Below are 16,684 nucleotides of genomic sequence, written 5' to 3' on the forward strand. Positions count from 1 at the left end.
GATGGTCACAGTGACCAGAGAGTAAAATCCTAAGCCAAGACAGGCTGGCAACAGCTGTGAGGCAACTGTGGCACTATCCCACTAAAGAGAGGGTGTTTCTTAATGTCAGTAACTGCCTTGGAAAAATTGGTGTAAGCCAGAACACACAAAGCTCCACATCATTCCCAAAGAGAAAGGATCTTAAAACTGGTGCTGCTAAGTTCAGTTGGAATATTCATTTCAAAGAACTCACATGAAGCCTGGGATATTGAGTCAACAAACACCAACTAAAGCATTTTATAAGTCACTTTCCTGTGTTTTAATTCAAACTTTGCACACAGAACAAAAAAGTGAAACCATTTCATTTTTCCAATCAAATCCAACCTGAAAGGAAGCACCTAAACAGGATCACATTTTCTTAGTTTATAGTATTTTCTTCATGTTTAAAACTGCTCTGTATGTGACCAAGGGGTTTGTGTTCAGTTTCCTTTGAGCTGCTGGGTTGTGCCTGGCCCAGGACAAAGAGTAACTGTGCCCCTGGGCAGGGAGCAGCAGGAACGTGACAAGCTGCCCTGTGCCCTGGTGCCTCAGCAGCAGGGCAGTACCTGCCCCCCTCGGCACTCGCCCCACAGTTACTCACCCGGTCACTGCGTCCTGCACAGGAGCTGGGGAGGAGCTGAACTTGGGCACGTGCCCTCTCCAGGAGCAGGGGGACGAAGGGACAGGAAAGGAAACGGAACACGAACGGATGCACAGACAGGTCCGAGCAAGTCAAGGAGCAAGTGGGAGCTGATCATCACCCAACCAGGAAGGTGGTAAGTGCCAAGGTGACCTCAGGTGACAGAAAGAGCCAGTGTTACCCCTTTTCTTTATTCTGCAGCACCTACACTTTCCACTGGGTAACGAATTGTAAATTTAAGCCTTAACACCAGGACTGGCAACCAGAAAAATCACACGTGTGTGGCTGCGTCTCTTCCACAACGTTGTCACCAGTTAACTCGGGACAGCTCCCTCTGCCCTCGCCGCTCCACAGACAGCCCAGGGAGCTGACACGGCTCCTCTGCCCCGAGCCCCTCGTGTCAGGACACACTGCTGCTGGCTTGGACACAGAAAGGAAATATCTCAGGCTACAAGAGTAACAAGCACATCACTAGTTTCTACGTAGGATATGAAATGCCTTTAAAATTCATATTGCATGGTTCTTCTAACAGAAAATACAACCCAAAAGCTATCAAGAGGCTACAGGGAAATACGTGACCTTAACACCTACCAGAAAGCCAATGCTTTTCCCAGTCTCCCGAGTAAAATAAAAATAAAATAAATACTCATTTGGGAATTTGCACCTGCTGAGTTTCAGCTGGGTTTTTTCAAGGAGAGGGAAAAGTGCACATGGAGTATATTAAACTCAGCTGTTCCTAAAAGGCTGTTCCTCCATGAGTTGGAGCTACTGGCATGGAGCAGCCGTGTGCCATGTCAGTGCCCCAGCACTAACACAGAGTAGGGATGTGTGAGCTGCTCCAGTCTGGCTGCACAATGGCACCTGCTACGGGCATGCACCTGCCCAGGGCTGAGGGCTCTGTCCACAACACCTGAGAGGAATGGCACGTGGATGGCTGGGATGGCACGCCGAGCCCGGCACGTTAGTTCAGACAGGATGAGGTGTGAGAGTCTCCTGTGAACTGCAGTAAGAGAAAAGCTGGAAGGTGATTTACATTTCAAAACATCGGTTGCTGGATAGATAATCTAAATTTGGTACAATTCAGTGAATTCAAAAATCATTATAAATTTTCAAATCCAGGTCACAAAAGGCTGCTGCAGTTATTAAGGATCCAAAACAGTATCTGAGCTTCTCTTTTCCCTGCTCCTCCCACTTCAAACAGGGCAGGAAGGACTCTGTGGTCCCCTCCCTTTGGGAGGTCGGTGTCACTGTGTCACCTCACTCACGCCAGACAGTGTTACGGTGTTTCCATCCATGTCACTGTGTCCCCCGCTCACACCAGGCAGCACAAAGGTGTTTCCAGTCCAACGGGTCAGCGTCAATGCAGTAGCTGCAAAATGACTCTGGACTGCAACATGCAAGAAAATGCTCCCCAGCTGTAGCAGCCCAGGGCAAGAGGTGAACCACTGACCGGGCACGAGAGGGGACAGCAGGCAGCACTGGGTCATCTGCCACAAAACATCCCCAGGGAATTCATCTGCTCCAGACAGGCTACAGAGACCAACCCAGAGATGTCAGTGTCGGGAAAAGGCAAGGAAAAGTCCCAAACAAGCATCTTTGGGTTAAAACAAAGAATTAGTTCTGCTACCAAAGAGTGGAAGCTGCCCTGGAGGGGCGGTGGGATATGGCTTCACCCAACAGCGACGCTGCACACGGCTACAGTTTGTTCTTAAAAAGCTGCTCCTGAAATCCTCAGTCACAGCCAAGTAACTAAATTAAGTATGTTGATAACTGAAAGATTATGAAAATATTTGTTTTTGTTCAAACCATGTAAAAAATCCTCAATAATACATCGTAATCTTCTCTTTTTAAAACTAAACTGGAAGATCAACTCTCAGCATATTTAAGTGTATTACACACAATATTTTGTGAATTAAGATTTATTGATTTCCATTGTATTTGCTTTAAATATGGTTGAAGCTGACTGCAGAAAAGGGATGGTGAAATCTTTTAAGTTAAAAGTAAACTAATGGTGAAAGAACATCACCTCTGGCTTCCATCCGTGCCTCGTTTAGCATGTTTTATCAATAAGTTCCAGGACTGTCACATCCAGGGATGTTGGAGGCCTCTCCCAGCAGTGTCCTTAGATTTGTGTCATTTTCCTGTGCCAGAGGTGAGCGTGCTTTCAAAAATACTGCCACTTCCCAAGCACCGTGTCTTTGATTGCATCGACATACTGAGTGGGGACCCAATAGACCCAGTAGTAAGATGCTTCTGTTGGGCCCAGCTGAAATGCCTGCAATTAAAAATGACAACATTTACACATGGGAACAAACTGCTGGCCCAGGGGACAGGCACAGCTCATCCACTGCCAAAACAGCCCAGTCTGTCCCACACTACAGCTCTTGGGTGGGCAATTAAAGGAGGAGTCCAGAAAAACAAGAGCTGCACAGCACCAATAAAACAATGACCTCTTCCCTTTTACAACATCACAGCAGCAACCAAAACTCACGGCCAGTTTCAAGAACATGAGGAAACTATTCTGGAACACAATCTGAAGCACAACTCAGAGTCTCTAAAGAGATGACAGAGCTGAGAAGCCAAAACAGGAACTAAACAAGACAATGACTGTGTTTTTATAGTCATAACATTTCATAGGATTTTATATTTAGACATAATGTCCTATACTCAACTTCTCTCCTAGGCCCAGGAGAGGAGCACCACAGCGTGCCAGAACCTCTGTCCTTGCTGTGGGATAAATTTATTGCAACATGTGCTGAAGAGGACATTTTCTCCCATGGGTGAACAAAAATTAAGTATTTGGACAGAGACTACAGCACTACCCTTCTGCAGGCAATGATTCTAAGGTAAAATATTTTTTTTCTCCTCCTAAAGGAGGAAACAGACTTCTTACAGAAAAGAAACGTACTTTAACAGTAAAAGTTAGTTACCGTACTTTGAAAAAACCCATAGATTGAAAGAAACAGAAAAAAATTCAGTACATTAGCACAGTTCTCTTCTGAAATGTTTCTTTGCTAGATCCAATGCCAGTTGTTCAAAAAATTACAGTTGTGAAAAAATATTGCAGCATCAAGTCCCTTTTTCTTTTAATCTGCAGCAAGGCCTGTTGTTTATATAAATACCACAAACACCAGAAATCAAATCAGGTATTGAAAAATATCACTAAGAAATCATGAGCTATGTGTAAGTATTTTTACTGGTTTAACACTGTCACAGTCAGAAGATACAAAATAATGCTTAAACACTTCATGTTCGTGTGAAACCAGCCCAGGCTTCCAAACAGCAGCAGATACTCAATATGGACTCAAAATATTGACACTGTGACAGCAATTCACATCCCCATCCCCATGAGGCTGGAACCACCATCCACTTCCAACCTGCTCCAATCTACAGCCTCCCTGGTGTGTTCTGCATGAAGGAATTAGATGGATATAATTAAAGTAGAGCTGTTACTCACCATCATGTGATAATCCTCATGGCCTTCAATAGGTTCACTCACCACATTTTTAATGGACCCCATGGGTAATTTTTCTGTTCTCTCTACATTAAAATTGATCAGAGTATTATTTCTGATGTGTGGGGAAGCAATACTTCATATCACTTTCATGTATCACCTCCCTTGATGCCCAAGGCCCCTCAGGTCAGCAGTCTCCTCTCAGGTGAGTTTGGGTACCTGCTGCCCAGGACCCGGCAGCACCAACCCCCCCAGCTGGCACCCCAACAACGTGAGAGAACCCAAAACACAGTTCCTCTGCACCACAAGAAGCACTTCAGTGTTCCTGATTTGGGCCTAGGCTGAGTGGTGGGAAACCCCTGGCTTTATTTAATGTTTTCCCATAAGGAACAAATCCCCTCGGAACAGCAGAATAGCTCATCCCAGTGGAATCTAGTCTGGGTCTCAGAATATTCAGAACCAACTACCAAGGATTATATTGAACTCTACAGATAAACAGCAGGGCTGAAAGCTGGTGAAGAAAGACTGACCTAACTCTGAAAGCCTAGGCCTGGCTTTCCCCTGAGGCAGTGTTCAGAGAAGCACAGGCAAAGAGATGTAAAAGAGCAAATAGAGACAGAAACAAATAGACAAAAAACAAAAAAAGGCTACAATTATACGGCAGAGTAACATCAGCCAGCCACAGGCACCAACAAGAGCAACTAAGTACATGGTCCAGGGCAGAGTTTTCCTGTCAGCTCTGTCCTCACTTCTCTCTGAACACTTAATTTCAAGATCCTGCCTTTCAGTTCCAGTGTTCAGCATCAGCCTAAAATTATCTACTTAGATACAAGACAGAGAACACCCAAAACACTCTACAAAGGACAAACCAAACTCTGAGTTCCTGAGATAGACCTAATTGATTTGTGTAATCAATAAAAAAGCACCTACTCAAAAAAGGCACATAGGGAGATAAACTCAGTGATGTAAGGACAAACACTCTGCCTCAGTGCTGTAACTGAGCCTACTTAGTCTCATGAGTTCGTTCATGAGGTAAAAACTCACTTTGCCCTCGTTCAGGATCCCCCAAATCAATTCCTGCTCAGAGTATCCCAACAACAGACAAAATCCACATTATCAATGCCTCTGCAGAACTGACCAGAGCCACGGGGCAAACTTTGTGCTACAAACACCTGTGAGGCCCAGGGAGGCTGCAGGGGGAAGAACCAGCTCCAACATTCCAACACCAGCAAGTGAGGAGCTGTGTGGACACCCAGGTGGGTTTCCTTCAGCCTGTACCTGCTAGCCTCTGCCATGCATCTCTCAGAGCAGGAAGGAGGTTTTCCCAAAGCCAGCCAGCAATTACAGCCATTCCCTAGAGGAAGCAATCTGCTGCTAATTTGGGGAAGTAGGGAAACAGGTTACAGGAAAGATGGATGACTACAAGAAGAATCAAATTTCAAAGCTTAAGGAACACTAATCTAGAATGCCACAGAAACGCTACACTTGAAACTCATCTGGAAGGTGAAGGAAGATATTAATCACCTAAACACTAAGAATGGATTTAGAACACAGGATCAGCAACAGAAACATCTGCCTCCCCAACCTAGAGAGCAAAAACAACACCCCAATACCTCATTCCACCACTTTGCCCAGGAGAGAAAATGACTGCAACTGAGACCAAGAGAGATTTTAGAGCCAGAAAGATCTTCACAGTCAAGTCTGTCCTACAAAGGAAAGGTCAAAAACTTCCAGGATTTCTGCTTACTTTGGAAATACTGTACCAGCTGGACGTAATATTACCATCCAATTAGGCTACTTTGCTGGGACAGTGAGCAAGCACTTTTATTCCTCTTGCTCATCACTATAAATTGGCCATCCTGATCAAACTGAAGGAGCACAGCTTCCTTGAGAGGCAGAGGGTATGCCAGTGTCCCATTTAGCCCCAGGTGGCAACTAAGGACCATGCAGCCACTCACTCCCCCTGCCCTGCTGGGATGGGGAGGAGAACTGGGGAAAAAAGTAAAAAAACTCACGAGTTCAGGTAAGAACAGTTTAATAACTGAAACAAAGTAAAAAATACTACTACTACTGATCATAATAATGGCACTAAAATAAAGAAAAATGAAACCCAAGAGAAACCAGTGATGTCCAGCATAGCAGCTCCCCACCCACTGACCAATGCCCAGCCTGTCCCTCAGCAGTGACCAGCCCCTCACAGCCAACTCCCCCCAGTTCATACTGGACACAATGCTCTGTGGTCTGGGATATTCCTCTGGCCAGCTGCCCTGGCCCTGCTCCCTCCCAGCTCCTTGGACAGAGCCTGAGACACCAAACAGTCCTTGACTGAGGGTAAACACTGTGCAGCAACAACCAAAACATCAGTTCTTATCAGCATTATTCCCACCCTGAATCCAAGCCAGCTACTGGGAAGAAAACTCACTATATCCCAGCCCAAACCAGGACACAGACATCCTCAGCAAAGCATGTTATCCCCACGTCAATCCCAGCTCTTCTCAGCACCACTCCTGACTGCAAACTGACCCCTCTGCACAGCACCACAGTTGTGCCTCACTGGGACAAGACACCCAAGCAATTCTGGCTGGAAGGACAGAGAGTGCCACAGATGCCAGTACTCCTGGTTTTAACTCCTGCCAGTTCTGAGATTCCCTTCTGAGTCTTGGCCAAGCCATTGAGCTTCTGTGTGCTCTTGGCATCAAGACCATGTTTATGGAGTACTTTTGAGACATGCCAGAAATGCCCAATATCATCATTTACATTTGGAGCCAGGAATAGCACACTGGACCATTAGTCTGCTGGCACCACTGAACTCCAGTTTTTCAGGAACAGAAGTGGAATATCAAGTACTACTCAATGATCTGGGAGAATGGGATGTCAGAAGAGGAATCAAAGTTTCATTTTGAAGCACTGCAATAACACCATCATTCCCTAAACACCATTTAGTCACAGGAGAGGCTTTTCTAGGTCACACAGTTCAGTCATAGCCCAATTACCAATTGTTCACCCCAAGGTTGAGAGGTGCTCACCTTTTGTACCAATCCACAGCTGGTCTTGCTCGAGTTTAAAGGTCAATCTGACTTTCCCCCCTGACTTGTTGTACATGCCGGACAGCGGCACCGTCGGCAGGCGCTCCTGCAAAGGGACACAGCAGTCATGCTGAGGGACTGGCACACACAAGCTACATTCTCTCAGTGTTTTAAGCATAAGGACCATCCATCTTTCCAGCTTTCTGCTAAGACAGCAAAAAACCAATTCAACCGGCAGAGAAAGGTCTCAAACCACGAAAAAGTCTCTTCTCTCACTCTGAGCATCTCAAGCCCATATTCACGCACCTGCACACCTTTGACAGAAGGCATCACATCGTCAGGTTTTCCTTTATCCAATACTTTTCTGTGTTGCTACAATATAAAAACAGAAATTAAATTCACAGAAACACAACAGAGCTTTGTGATGTACTTGCAGCTGTTCCTCTGACCACATCCTGACAGCTGAGGGCTGTCCACAGGCACCTATCGCATGGGCACCAGTTATTTTCAAACCTAACTGAGCACTTTCTAAGACAGTCTTAAAGAAACTACAAAAATGAAAAGAGTCCCACATAATGTCAACGGTAACAACTGTTCTAGAACAGAACAGACACATAAATATATCTCTATAAAAAATGCAGGAATCCTGAGTCCCACTCTCACCTTGTACATGCCAAACCACAGAGCTGGCATTTGGCATTTTGACAGTTTTAACAGGCAAGTGCTACATCCAGTGAATGGCAGAAACCCTCCACGTCTACCAGTGCAACCCAGCACCAAACCAGAATGGATCAGAGCAACATAACTAATAAATACACAGCCCCAGCTTGTACCTGGCTGGGTCCCTTTAAGCAACAATGGGACTCAGATGATAAATGATGATAAACCACAGAACACCAACAGCATGTTTCGTAGAGACTGCAGTTCAAGGGTGCACTACTTAATTTTAACCAAATTTGTTCTGAGGAAGCTACAAGGCTGGTAATACCTTGAGCTGGAAATCCTTCACTAGCCCCACCACCAAACCAGCCTACTGAGCTGTGCTCCAAGATAGGAAAGGAGAATTCAGCACCCACACCCCCTTCAGTGCTGGGACAGCTGCAGGAGCTGCTTTCTTGGTGTTCATCTTAAGCAATTTCTGGAGATCAAATTCTCTTATGCCAATAAAAATTAGTTAGATTTTAGACTGAATTAATCTGGACTGTGTTTGCGCTAACAACCATCAAATGTTTCTGTTATTTGCCATTTTTTGTCTGAAATGTTGGGCTGTGCCTGGCACCATGAGCAGTGTCTTGCAAAGCCCCAGTCCCTGCTGGGCTAAACACTTCCCTGCTGCTGAACTCCCCTGCCCAGAGCCCTTCCAGCGCTGAGCTGTCAGAAATGAACCCCCAGCGTGCTCTGAGGAGGAACAGGACCCAGAGTTGCCTGCAGAAAAAACACAAAAATCCTACAGCTCTCCCACATCAGCAATTATTGAGACATTAATACTAACCTTTTGTCTGCAAAGTGGCTCCTTTTTGTTTTCCTCAGCTTTGACCTCCTGTTGAGCAGCTTCTTTGGGTGTATTTACTGCTAACACATCGTTGATAGTGGAGCCCACAACCATTATTTTCGCTCCGTTCGTTACTTTGATTTCCCGCAACGTTTTCTCCTCTGGCAGAAGTCCCTTGAACATAACTTTCTGCATGGCCGGCGGGAGGCCTAGAGATAAGCACAGCGATTAGGAGCCCGCGGCGGCGGCAGGGGAGGCGCGGGGGAGGTGGCGGCGGCCCCAACACACCTGTGAGCGAGTGGATCTTCTGCTTCAGCTCGGCCCCCGTGCTGTCCAGGCAGAACTTCACGTCGTACTTGTTCTTGTTCCAGATCACCTTCAGCTCCACCAGCTCCCTGCCGCTCTCCGCGTCGCCGCCGTTGCTGACAGACGCCTGCAGGGGCTCCCGGCGCTCCTCGCCCTCCGGAGACCTCCCCGCCGCCGGCGAGCCGCCCCCTCCGCCGCAGCCCAGGGGCAGCTGCTGCGCCTCCGCCTCCATGCCCGGCTCCTCGGCACCTGCGGGGAGCGCACAGGAAGAGCCCGGTCCGGGGACGGTGCCCAGCCCGGCCGTGCTCCAGCCCCGGAGCGCTGCCCGCAGCGTGTCCGGGGCCGCCCCATCCCATCCCATCCCGGCCCAGCCCGGCCCGCGGCACCCGCACCGGCACCGCGGGCACCCGGCACCTCGGACACTCAGCACCGCGGGCACCCGGCACCACCGGCTCCAGGCACCAGTCCCGCACCGACACTGTCGGCTCCCGACACCGTCGGCCCCCAGCCCCGCTCCGGGCCCCGCGGACTCCCGGCCCCGCGCGTACCATCGGCGGCGGCAGCGGCGGCGGCGGCCATGATGATTGTGTACAATCTCCGCGGGGCACGCCGGGAAACGCCGCCGCCGCGCCTGGGCCGCGCCGGCTCCCGTAGCCGCCCCCGCCCGCCCCTCAGCGCGGGGGCGGTGCGGGCCCTGCAGGCCGCGCCCCCGGGGCGGGGGCGGTGCCACGCGGGGAGGCGGGACGGGCGCCGGTCCCTCCGCTCGGCGCCGCGGGCACCGGGGCCCCCTCACGCGGGCGGACGAGGGCGGGCGGCGGCGCCTTTAAGAGACGCCCCGCCCCCGGCGCGGCGCGCGCACTGATTGGCTGAGGCGGGCGGAAGCGGCGTCGCGGCCACGTGCGCGCGGAGCGATGGCGCGAGCGCTGCGCGCGCTGCGCGGGGCAGCGGGAGCGGGGTCTGGGCCCGGGTCTGGGCCCGAACGGGGGCCGCGAGTGCGGTTCGGGCCCAGCCCCACAGGTAACCGGTGCCTCCCCAGCCCCGCTCCTGCCCACCCTCCCCCGGGGCTCCGCTGCGGTGGGGGCGGCCCTTTGGGTTCGAAAACGTGAATTCGGATGCTCGAGGGGCATGTGCGGGGAAGGCACCTGCTGGCTCCATGGGGAGCTCCCGGGCTCGCCCTGTCGGCACCTCCTTGTGCCCTCTGGGCTGTGCGGGGTCTCTGCTGGCAGTCGTGTTCCCTGGGACGTGCCGGCCCACAAGGGGTTTCCAGGTCACTTCACCGAGTTCGTTCCTGGAAGGAGTTACCCAAAAGTCCTTTCCATAGCTAGGGCCCCCGGAGCTGCGTCTGTGCGGTGCAGCTCTGGCCCCGGTAACCTTGGGGACCCACTGCCGTCGCAGGCAGCATCCATCGCCCTTCCAGCTCACGTTTAGAACTCTCCCCTGGGCTTCTTTGTGACCAGCTCCTCTGATTTCCCCCGCGATTACAGGTTTTCTGCATTTGGGTGGCCTTCGGACTGCTTTGTACAATTATATCTTTGCCAAAAAACACCAAGGGACCTTTATTTTGAGAGTAGAGGATACAGATCAGAATCGGGTGGTGCCCGGAGCTGCAGAAGGAATAGAAGATATGTTGGACTGGGCAGGTATTTAGAAACGTCTTTCATTTTTCACTTACTGAACGCTTCTCTTTTAGAGATGAACAGCACTCATACTGAGGGCGGGTGTGACTCTGCCTTTGTGGGGGCTGTTGTGATGGCCCATCTGTTCAGTCCTGCTGTGCTGCTGTTCCAGGTATCCCCCCTGACGAGAGCCCGTGCCGAGGCGGTCCCCGCGGTCCGTACGTGCAGTCGCTGCGGCTGGAGCTGTACCGAGGTGCCAGCGCGGCGCTGCTGGAGAGCGGGGCTGCCTATCGCTGCTTCTGCTCCCCCCAGCGCCTGGAGCTGCTCCGCAGGGAGGCCCTGCGCTGCCAGCAAACCCCGCGGTACGAGCCCCTGCCCCCGGGCACCCTGCGGGCTGCACGCTGCCCAAATTACAGTCGTGCAGCAATGGGGTTGTGTGTCACTGCCCGTGGAGAGAGAAACCTGCGTCACCTTCAGAGGCTTCGGGGAGTGCCCTCCCGAGATGAGGTGTTTGACTGGACACGTGCTGGGCAGGTTACAGCTGAAATTCAGGGATGGGTGTAGGGTTTTGGGAATGTAAAAATGACTGATGGGGTTGGCCTGTTCTGAACTGAGACTGTCGTTCTCATCTCCCAAAGATATGACAACCGGTGTCGGCACCTGACGCCTGCAGAAGCGGCCCAGAAGCTGTCACAGGGCCTCGACTACGTTGTCCGCTTCCGGCTGGAGAAGGGCGTGGAACCCTTCCAGGACCTGGTCTATGGCTGGAACAAGCACGAGGTGGCTGAGGTGGAAGGTGACCCTGTGATTCTCAAAGGGGACGGGTTCCCCACGTACCACCTGGCAAACGTGGTGGATGACCACTACATGGGCATCACCCACGTGCTGCGCGGGACCGAGTGGCTGACCTCGACCTCCAAGCACCTGCTTCTCTACAAAGCCTTTGGCTGGGAGCCCCCTCAGTTTGGGCACCTCCCGCTGCTGCTGAACAAGGATGGTGGGAAGTTGTCCAAGAGGCAAGGGGACATCTTCCTGGAGCGCTTTGTTCGGGATGGCTTCCTGCCAGAGGCACTGCTGGACATCGTCACCAACTGCGGCTCGGGATTCACAGGTAACACCACAGGCTCCTGCTTGCCAGGTCACTTGGTGCTGACCTTGGCAATGGGTTGGGTTTATTTTAATAGCTAAGAACTTTGTCAGTGTTTGAAGGGGTGAGGAAAAGGGTACCAGTGACCAGTCAGCACTGAAATGCCACCGGGGCTTTTGCGAAGCTCCTGTGAAAGGAGCTGGAATGGTGGAAACCTCTCTATCTCTGTGCAGCCTTTTAAATTGAGTCTGGTGCCTAATGGGTTCCCACCTGGGACAACCCTCACCTCGAGGCGGAAAAACTGTCTGTGAACTCTTGGGAAAACTTGCATGCCGTGGGTAACAATTGCAGTGCTGTCTAACATCTGCCCCACTTGTTTAACCTGACAGGCCACAAGGAGCTGAGTCAGTCTCCTTTTGTGGCTCTTGCTGTGTGGGGATCACAAATTAACTCATGTTTCAGGAGCTCTGCTTGGGAGTGAAATCTTCCTTGGGCAGTGAAGTCTTCTGGCTGAGTGTTACTTCTCTTTGTCTGACTGAGGCAGGGGGTGTTCTGCTGAGGAAGGCAGCAGAGCCAAGTGGAATGTCCCATTTCCCGGTGCCTCACCAGCAGCTGGCAGAGCCTACTCCTGGGGAGGGGGCAGCATTCCGTGTGTGCCTGCTGCCAGCTCCCTCCTGCCTGCCAGGGGTGTCCCCGCTGCTGCTGGCACTGCACAAGTGGCTGTCCTGTGTCACCTTTCCTGGGCGATGCTGCTGCCCCAGCCTGAGGCCTGCGGTGAGAAGGAGTGGGAGAGGGGACCTGTGTGATTCCCTTTGGATTCTGTTGCAGAGAAGCAGATGGGGAGGACTTTGGAAGAGCTGATCTCACAGTTTGAAATAGGCAGAATTACCACCCATTCTGCCCTCCTGGATCTTGAAATGCTCCCAGAATTCAACAGGTAAAAAATCTCTGGTAGCTTTTAAATGTAGTGAACAGCACATCAGTGAGAATTTATTCCTAGCACTTAGCTGTGGCTGGAGGTTTTGTCTGTGGGATCAAGCATGGTCTTGATGCAGCAGCTTTTGGGCTGTGCTACAGGGAAGTATAAGTTTGTGCTCACGCTGTTTCTTCCTCCTCTTGGGTCCTGTGCTTGGACACTGGTGTTGGGAACACTGTGAAAGGCTAGGGAGAGGGGGGGTGTAGCTAGGAGGATGCAAAATCTTTAGTTTCAAAATAACATCTAAGAAGAGATAACACTTCCAGAAGGTTCTTCTGCAAGTACCCTCGTGCTGCTGGTACATTGTGCTGCTAAGAGTGGCCTCATCTTCAGTTCACTGTGGGGCACCGGAGCTAAATGTTTCATTGTAGAAATGAATGTGGTTTAATGTTGTTTTCCTAACGGTTCCATGGTTTTAACTGGTAAATGTGGTTGGGGTGACTAGATCAAATCTAACCCAAAGCAGTCCAAAAGCAGGTTTCTTCTCTGTTGCAGGATTCACCTCACCCGTCACATCGAGAACGAGGGGCTGCGCCAGAGGCTCGTTAGGGAGCTGCAGGAGCTGGTGAAGCAAATCTATGGGGATCAGCAAGTGGATCCAGAGGTTCTGGAAAAGGAATATGTGGAGCGAGTCCTCCTGCTGAGAAAAGTATGAGCAGTGATAGCACTGTGTCACCATTCTGGAGCTGAGGGGTTGTAGGATTCCTGGATGGAGCTCTGCTGTGGCACAGCCTGCACACAGCTGTCATGGCCTGCTCCAGTGCTCGTGTGCCAGCTGGCTGCCAAAATACCCTGATACAGGCAGCTGGCCTGTGGGCCTGGTGAACGTCCTGATGGTCTTTGCAGAGTCATAAGCTCGTCCATACCTTGCTGAGCCAGCAGAGAGCTCCCTCATGGAGAGACATGTCCCTGCTGTGAAAGGGATCATGGAACTGTGAGGGTGCTTTTGAAGACCTCTGTGCTTCCTACTGAGAGCAGAACTGTAGGTAGTGCTGGATCAGGTCAGCTGTGGCTTTGTCTAGATAAGCTGACAGTCTCCAAGCTGCTCTTCTCCTGTAGCCCAGGGAGCAGCTGGCTTGGGGCAGGAAGGTCCATCCCCCAGATCCCTCATGCCAGCTCACCTCTCCCCTTTGCTGACTGAGCAGTGTAAGGTGTTCTGCTTTGCTGCTGCCCTGTGCCTTGGAGGCAGAGTCCAAGCAGCCTCTGCTGAGGCAGATGAAGCTGCTGGTGAAACCAGTGTGGTTTGTGTGCTGGGAGCTCAGTGAAAGGGCTGAGTGCTGGCCAGGGAAGGGTGAGCCCAGCTGATCCCAGTCTGCCGCTGGGATGCTGCTGTAGTATCTGGGAGATTCCTTGTGAAGGATGAAGCCCTCTTTTTAGGGGCAGGACCTGACTGTCCCAGTGTAATGGCTGTGTGGTGGCAGTAGGATGGTGACTCATGGCTTCTCACTGCCTGGTGAAGGGGCAGATGAACATAATCAGCCACTTCTCCAGCCAGCTCTGAGTCAGCCACACACAGCTCAGCACCTTGGGGACAACCACAGCCCTCTGAGCAGCCTCTGTGTCCCTGTTCTGAGGGGCTCTGGAGCTGGAAAACTCAGCTGCCTCAATGTCAGCCGGTGACATTTCTGCCGAGCAGCACGAGGTACAGGGCACTGGTGTGTGGGGGGGTCTCCAGCTTGGTGTGAAGCCCAGGCTGGATGGGTTTGCTTTCCCCACAGTGTAACCCTCTGCCTGGACAGCTTTGCTTTCTTTCCCCAGGGTCACATCAGCCTCCTGAAGAATCTGGTGTCGAGTGATTACTCTTACCTGTGGGTCAGGCCCTCGGTGTCCCGACAGCAGCTGCAAATGATTTCTGCAGAAGTAGATGAAATAGGAAAACTAGTCTTAGGGTAAGTATGCTGCTGCCTCAGCTCCTCATCTCTGAAAATTGTATTATTAAAAAGCAGTCAGAATTCTGCTTTTTCTGTGGTTTTCCAGGTCCTTGGCATAATTTTTTGATTTAAACTTCCTCTTTTGAATGAGCTCTGCTTCTGGTGAGCAGAGGGCGCACCCTGGCACAGGGATGGTGTGAAGGGCAGGAATCCTGTGTTTTTCTTGTCCTAGACTGTAAGGACACCTTCTTTCCTAAAGGCTCGTGACAAGGCAGGCAGCTGCCTTGACCGTGGAGGAGTTGAACAAAGACCTGAGAAACCTCCAGAAGCAAACCAGAGAGACCAAGTACAGCAGCATGATGCAGCTCCTCCGCTTGGCACTCAGCGGGCAGCAGGTACAGACAAGAGGTCTGAGAATGGGACCCTTTCCCCCTTTCCCTTTTTCCCCCCCTTTCCTTTTTTGCCCCTGTTTTCTTCCCACCCCTTTTCTTTTTTCCTCCCTTTTCTTTTTCCCCCGTTTTCTTTTTTTCCCTCTTTCCTTTTTCTCCCTTTCCTTACCCTTTTTTCCTCTTTCCCTTCCTTTCCCCTCTTTCCTCTTCCCTTCCCTCTCCCATTCCCTTTCCCCTTTTCCCAGCTCTCTTCTCCCTGGTACCAAGGTGCTGGTGCTGGGACACCTCACAGGGCCCACCATCAGTTCCATGTGGAGCACACGTGCCAGTACCCAGCAGCTCTGGCCATAAGAGCTGTTCTGCATGTTTGGGAACAGCAGCAGTGTCAGAGTGTGAATATGCTGGTTATGAATCTAAAGTCAGAAAATCATCTGGAGCAGCCATAGGGAGCATTGGCACGGTTGTAGGTTTGGGGCAGAACTGGGATTTTATGTGCAATCTGCTTTCACGGAGCTCGAACCCAAGTTTTATGAAAATTTTCCGAAGCCTGGCTCAGCTCTGGCATTAATCCTTCAGGTCCATCTGACCAGGGCTGGCACTTCCCTTCAGGAGGAGAAACCCCAAAGCCTTGTTTGAGCCGCTCATGAACCCCCCTCCTTGCTCTGACAGCGACCCAAGAGCGAATCGCTCCGTGGGTTCCCTTGGGATGACACAGAACCACGTGCTGGGAAGTGCCAGTTCCACGTGGGCAGTGACTCCTTCTGTGTTCGCAGCACGGGCCGAGCGTTGCCGAGATGATGGTGACTCTGGGAGCCGAGGAAGTGAGTGGCCGGATCCACAGAGCACTGTCCAGCTGAGTGACCAGATCCACAGAGCACTGTCCAGCTGAGTGGCCGGATCCACAGAGCACTGTCCAGCTGAGTGACCAGATCCACAGAGCACTGTCCAGCTGAGTGGCCGGATCCACAGAGCACTGTCCAGCTGAGTGGCCAGATCCACAGAGCACTGTCCAGCTGAGTGGCCGGATCCACAGAGCACTGTCCAGCTGAGTGGCCGGATCCACAGAGCACTGTCCAGCTGAGTGGCCGGATCCACAGAGCACTGTCCAGCTGAGTGGCCGGATCCACAGAGCACTGTCCAGCTGAGGGACCGCGGTGACACTGCCAGGCTGCTCTCGGATGGCACAGGAGCACGTACCATTGTCCTCCACCTGTGGCTTTGATCTCAGCACGATTATCTCTGATCAGATGAGCTGGGCTTTAGATCAGGCAGGTGTCCATGCTGTTTCCAGGTCTGGATGTACCTGCACTAAGCACAAACCACTTTGTCTGGAAGAGAAACCAAATCCAAATTCAGCTGCGTCCTGCTGTCACCTTGTGCAAGGAGCCTGGTTTGTGCAGGGAGCCTGGTTTCCAGGGTGGGAGAAAAAGACATTTATCAGCACTTAAATTCAGACCACGTGGACAGGAAGTAACTGCTGATAGCAGCAGATGAGTCTCTTTTTGGAGATAGCTTCACAATCAGGGTACCTACAGCTACAACAACACAGGTCCCCAGTAAATACTGTGTGGGGAAGGTATTTTTATATATAGAAATATATATATGTTTGAGCTTCTGCCTTCTTAGCTGCCCTGGTGTCCTGCCAAGCTAAGTGAGCTGCTTGGAGAAGGGAACTCTCCTCTCTGTGTACTGTGTCATATGCATGGTTCTGCTAAAAATATCCCTGATCCAGAGATTGGAATGTCTTTTCCTCTTTTGTCTGATGCCCTTTTAATTATTAAATTAATGTGGTAACTTTTCATTCCGTTC

At 51.2% G+C, this 16,684-nt stretch overlaps 2 protein-coding genes across 5 annotated transcripts; one reads left to right on the forward strand and one right to left on the reverse strand.

Annotated features, from left to right (window-relative positions):
- Positions 1-2,561: 2,561 nt before the first annotated feature.
- UBFD1 (ubiquitin family domain containing 1) lies at positions 2,562-9,588 on the reverse strand. The gene is made up of 7 exons (XM_032704007.1): positions 9,485-9,588; positions 8,919-9,185; positions 8,631-8,839; positions 7,445-7,510; positions 7,139-7,244; positions 4,116-4,198; positions 2,562-2,933 (listed from the first exon to the last, which is right to left on the reverse strand). Exons 1-7 carry the CDS (start codon positions 9,513-9,515, stop codon positions 2,823-2,825), a joined length of 873 nt encoding a protein of 290 aa, XP_032559898.1. The 5' UTR covers positions 9,516-9,588; the 3' UTR covers positions 2,562-2,822.
- A 249-nt stretch (positions 9,589-9,837) lies between these two features.
- EARS2 (glutamyl-tRNA synthetase 2, mitochondrial) lies at positions 9,838-16,669 on the forward strand. 4 transcript variants are annotated; one of them, XM_032704366.1, is made up of 9 exons: positions 9,838-9,953; positions 10,421-10,576; positions 10,725-10,914; positions 11,191-11,663; positions 12,468-12,576; positions 13,111-13,264; positions 14,374-14,504; positions 14,746-14,881; positions 15,649-16,669. In XM_032704366.1, the coding sequence occupies exons 1-9, from the start codon at positions 9,848-9,850 to the stop codon at positions 15,730-15,732; spliced, it is 1,539 nt and encodes a 512-aa protein (XP_032560257.1). In that variant the 5' UTR covers positions 9,838-9,847; the 3' UTR covers positions 15,733-16,669. The 4 variants fall into 4 exon arrangements, with proteins under 4 accessions (XP_032560257.1, XP_032560260.1, XP_032560259.1 ...); XM_032704368.1 differs by lacking the exon at positions 9,838-9,953 and having other exon boundaries at positions 10,082-10,576; positions 15,649-15,732; positions 16,017-16,669; XM_032704367.1 differs by lacking the exon at positions 9,838-9,953 and having other exon boundaries at positions 10,082-10,576; positions 15,649-15,708; positions 15,741-16,669.
- The last annotated feature ends 15 nt before the right edge of the window (positions 16,670-16,684 follow it).

This window comes from Chiroxiphia lanceolata, chromosome 16, assembly GCF_009829145.1.
Source record: "Chiroxiphia lanceolata isolate bChiLan1 chromosome 16, bChiLan1.pri, whole genome shotgun sequence".
NCBI classification, from domain to species: domain Eukaryota; kingdom Metazoa; phylum Chordata; class Aves; order Passeriformes; family Pipridae; genus Chiroxiphia; species Chiroxiphia lanceolata.

Coding starts and splice junctions, on each gene's coding strand:
- EARS2 (XM_032704366.1), top strand. CDS start 9,848: ATGGCGCGAGCGCTGCGCGCGCTGCGCGGGGCAGCGGGAGCGGGGTCT. Junction 10,577..10,724: donor AGATATGTTGGACTGGGCAG/GTATTTAGAAAC, acceptor CTGCTGTTCCAG/GTATCCCCCCTGACGAGAGC. Junction 14,882..15,648: donor TGGCACTCAGCGGGCAGCAG/GTACAGACAAGA, acceptor CTGTGTTCGCAG/CACGGGCCGAGCGTTGCCGA.
- UBFD1 (XM_032704007.1), bottom strand. CDS start 9,515: ATGGCCGCCGCCGCCGCTGCCGCCGCCGATG. Junction 9,186..9,484: donor CGCCGCTGCCGCCGCCGATG/GTACGCGCGGGG, acceptor CGCTCCCCGCAG/GTGCCGAGGAGCCGGGCATG. Junction 7,511..8,630: donor AGCCACTTTGCAGACAAAAG/GTTAGTATTAAT, acceptor TTTATATTGTAG/CAACACAGAAAAGTATTGGA.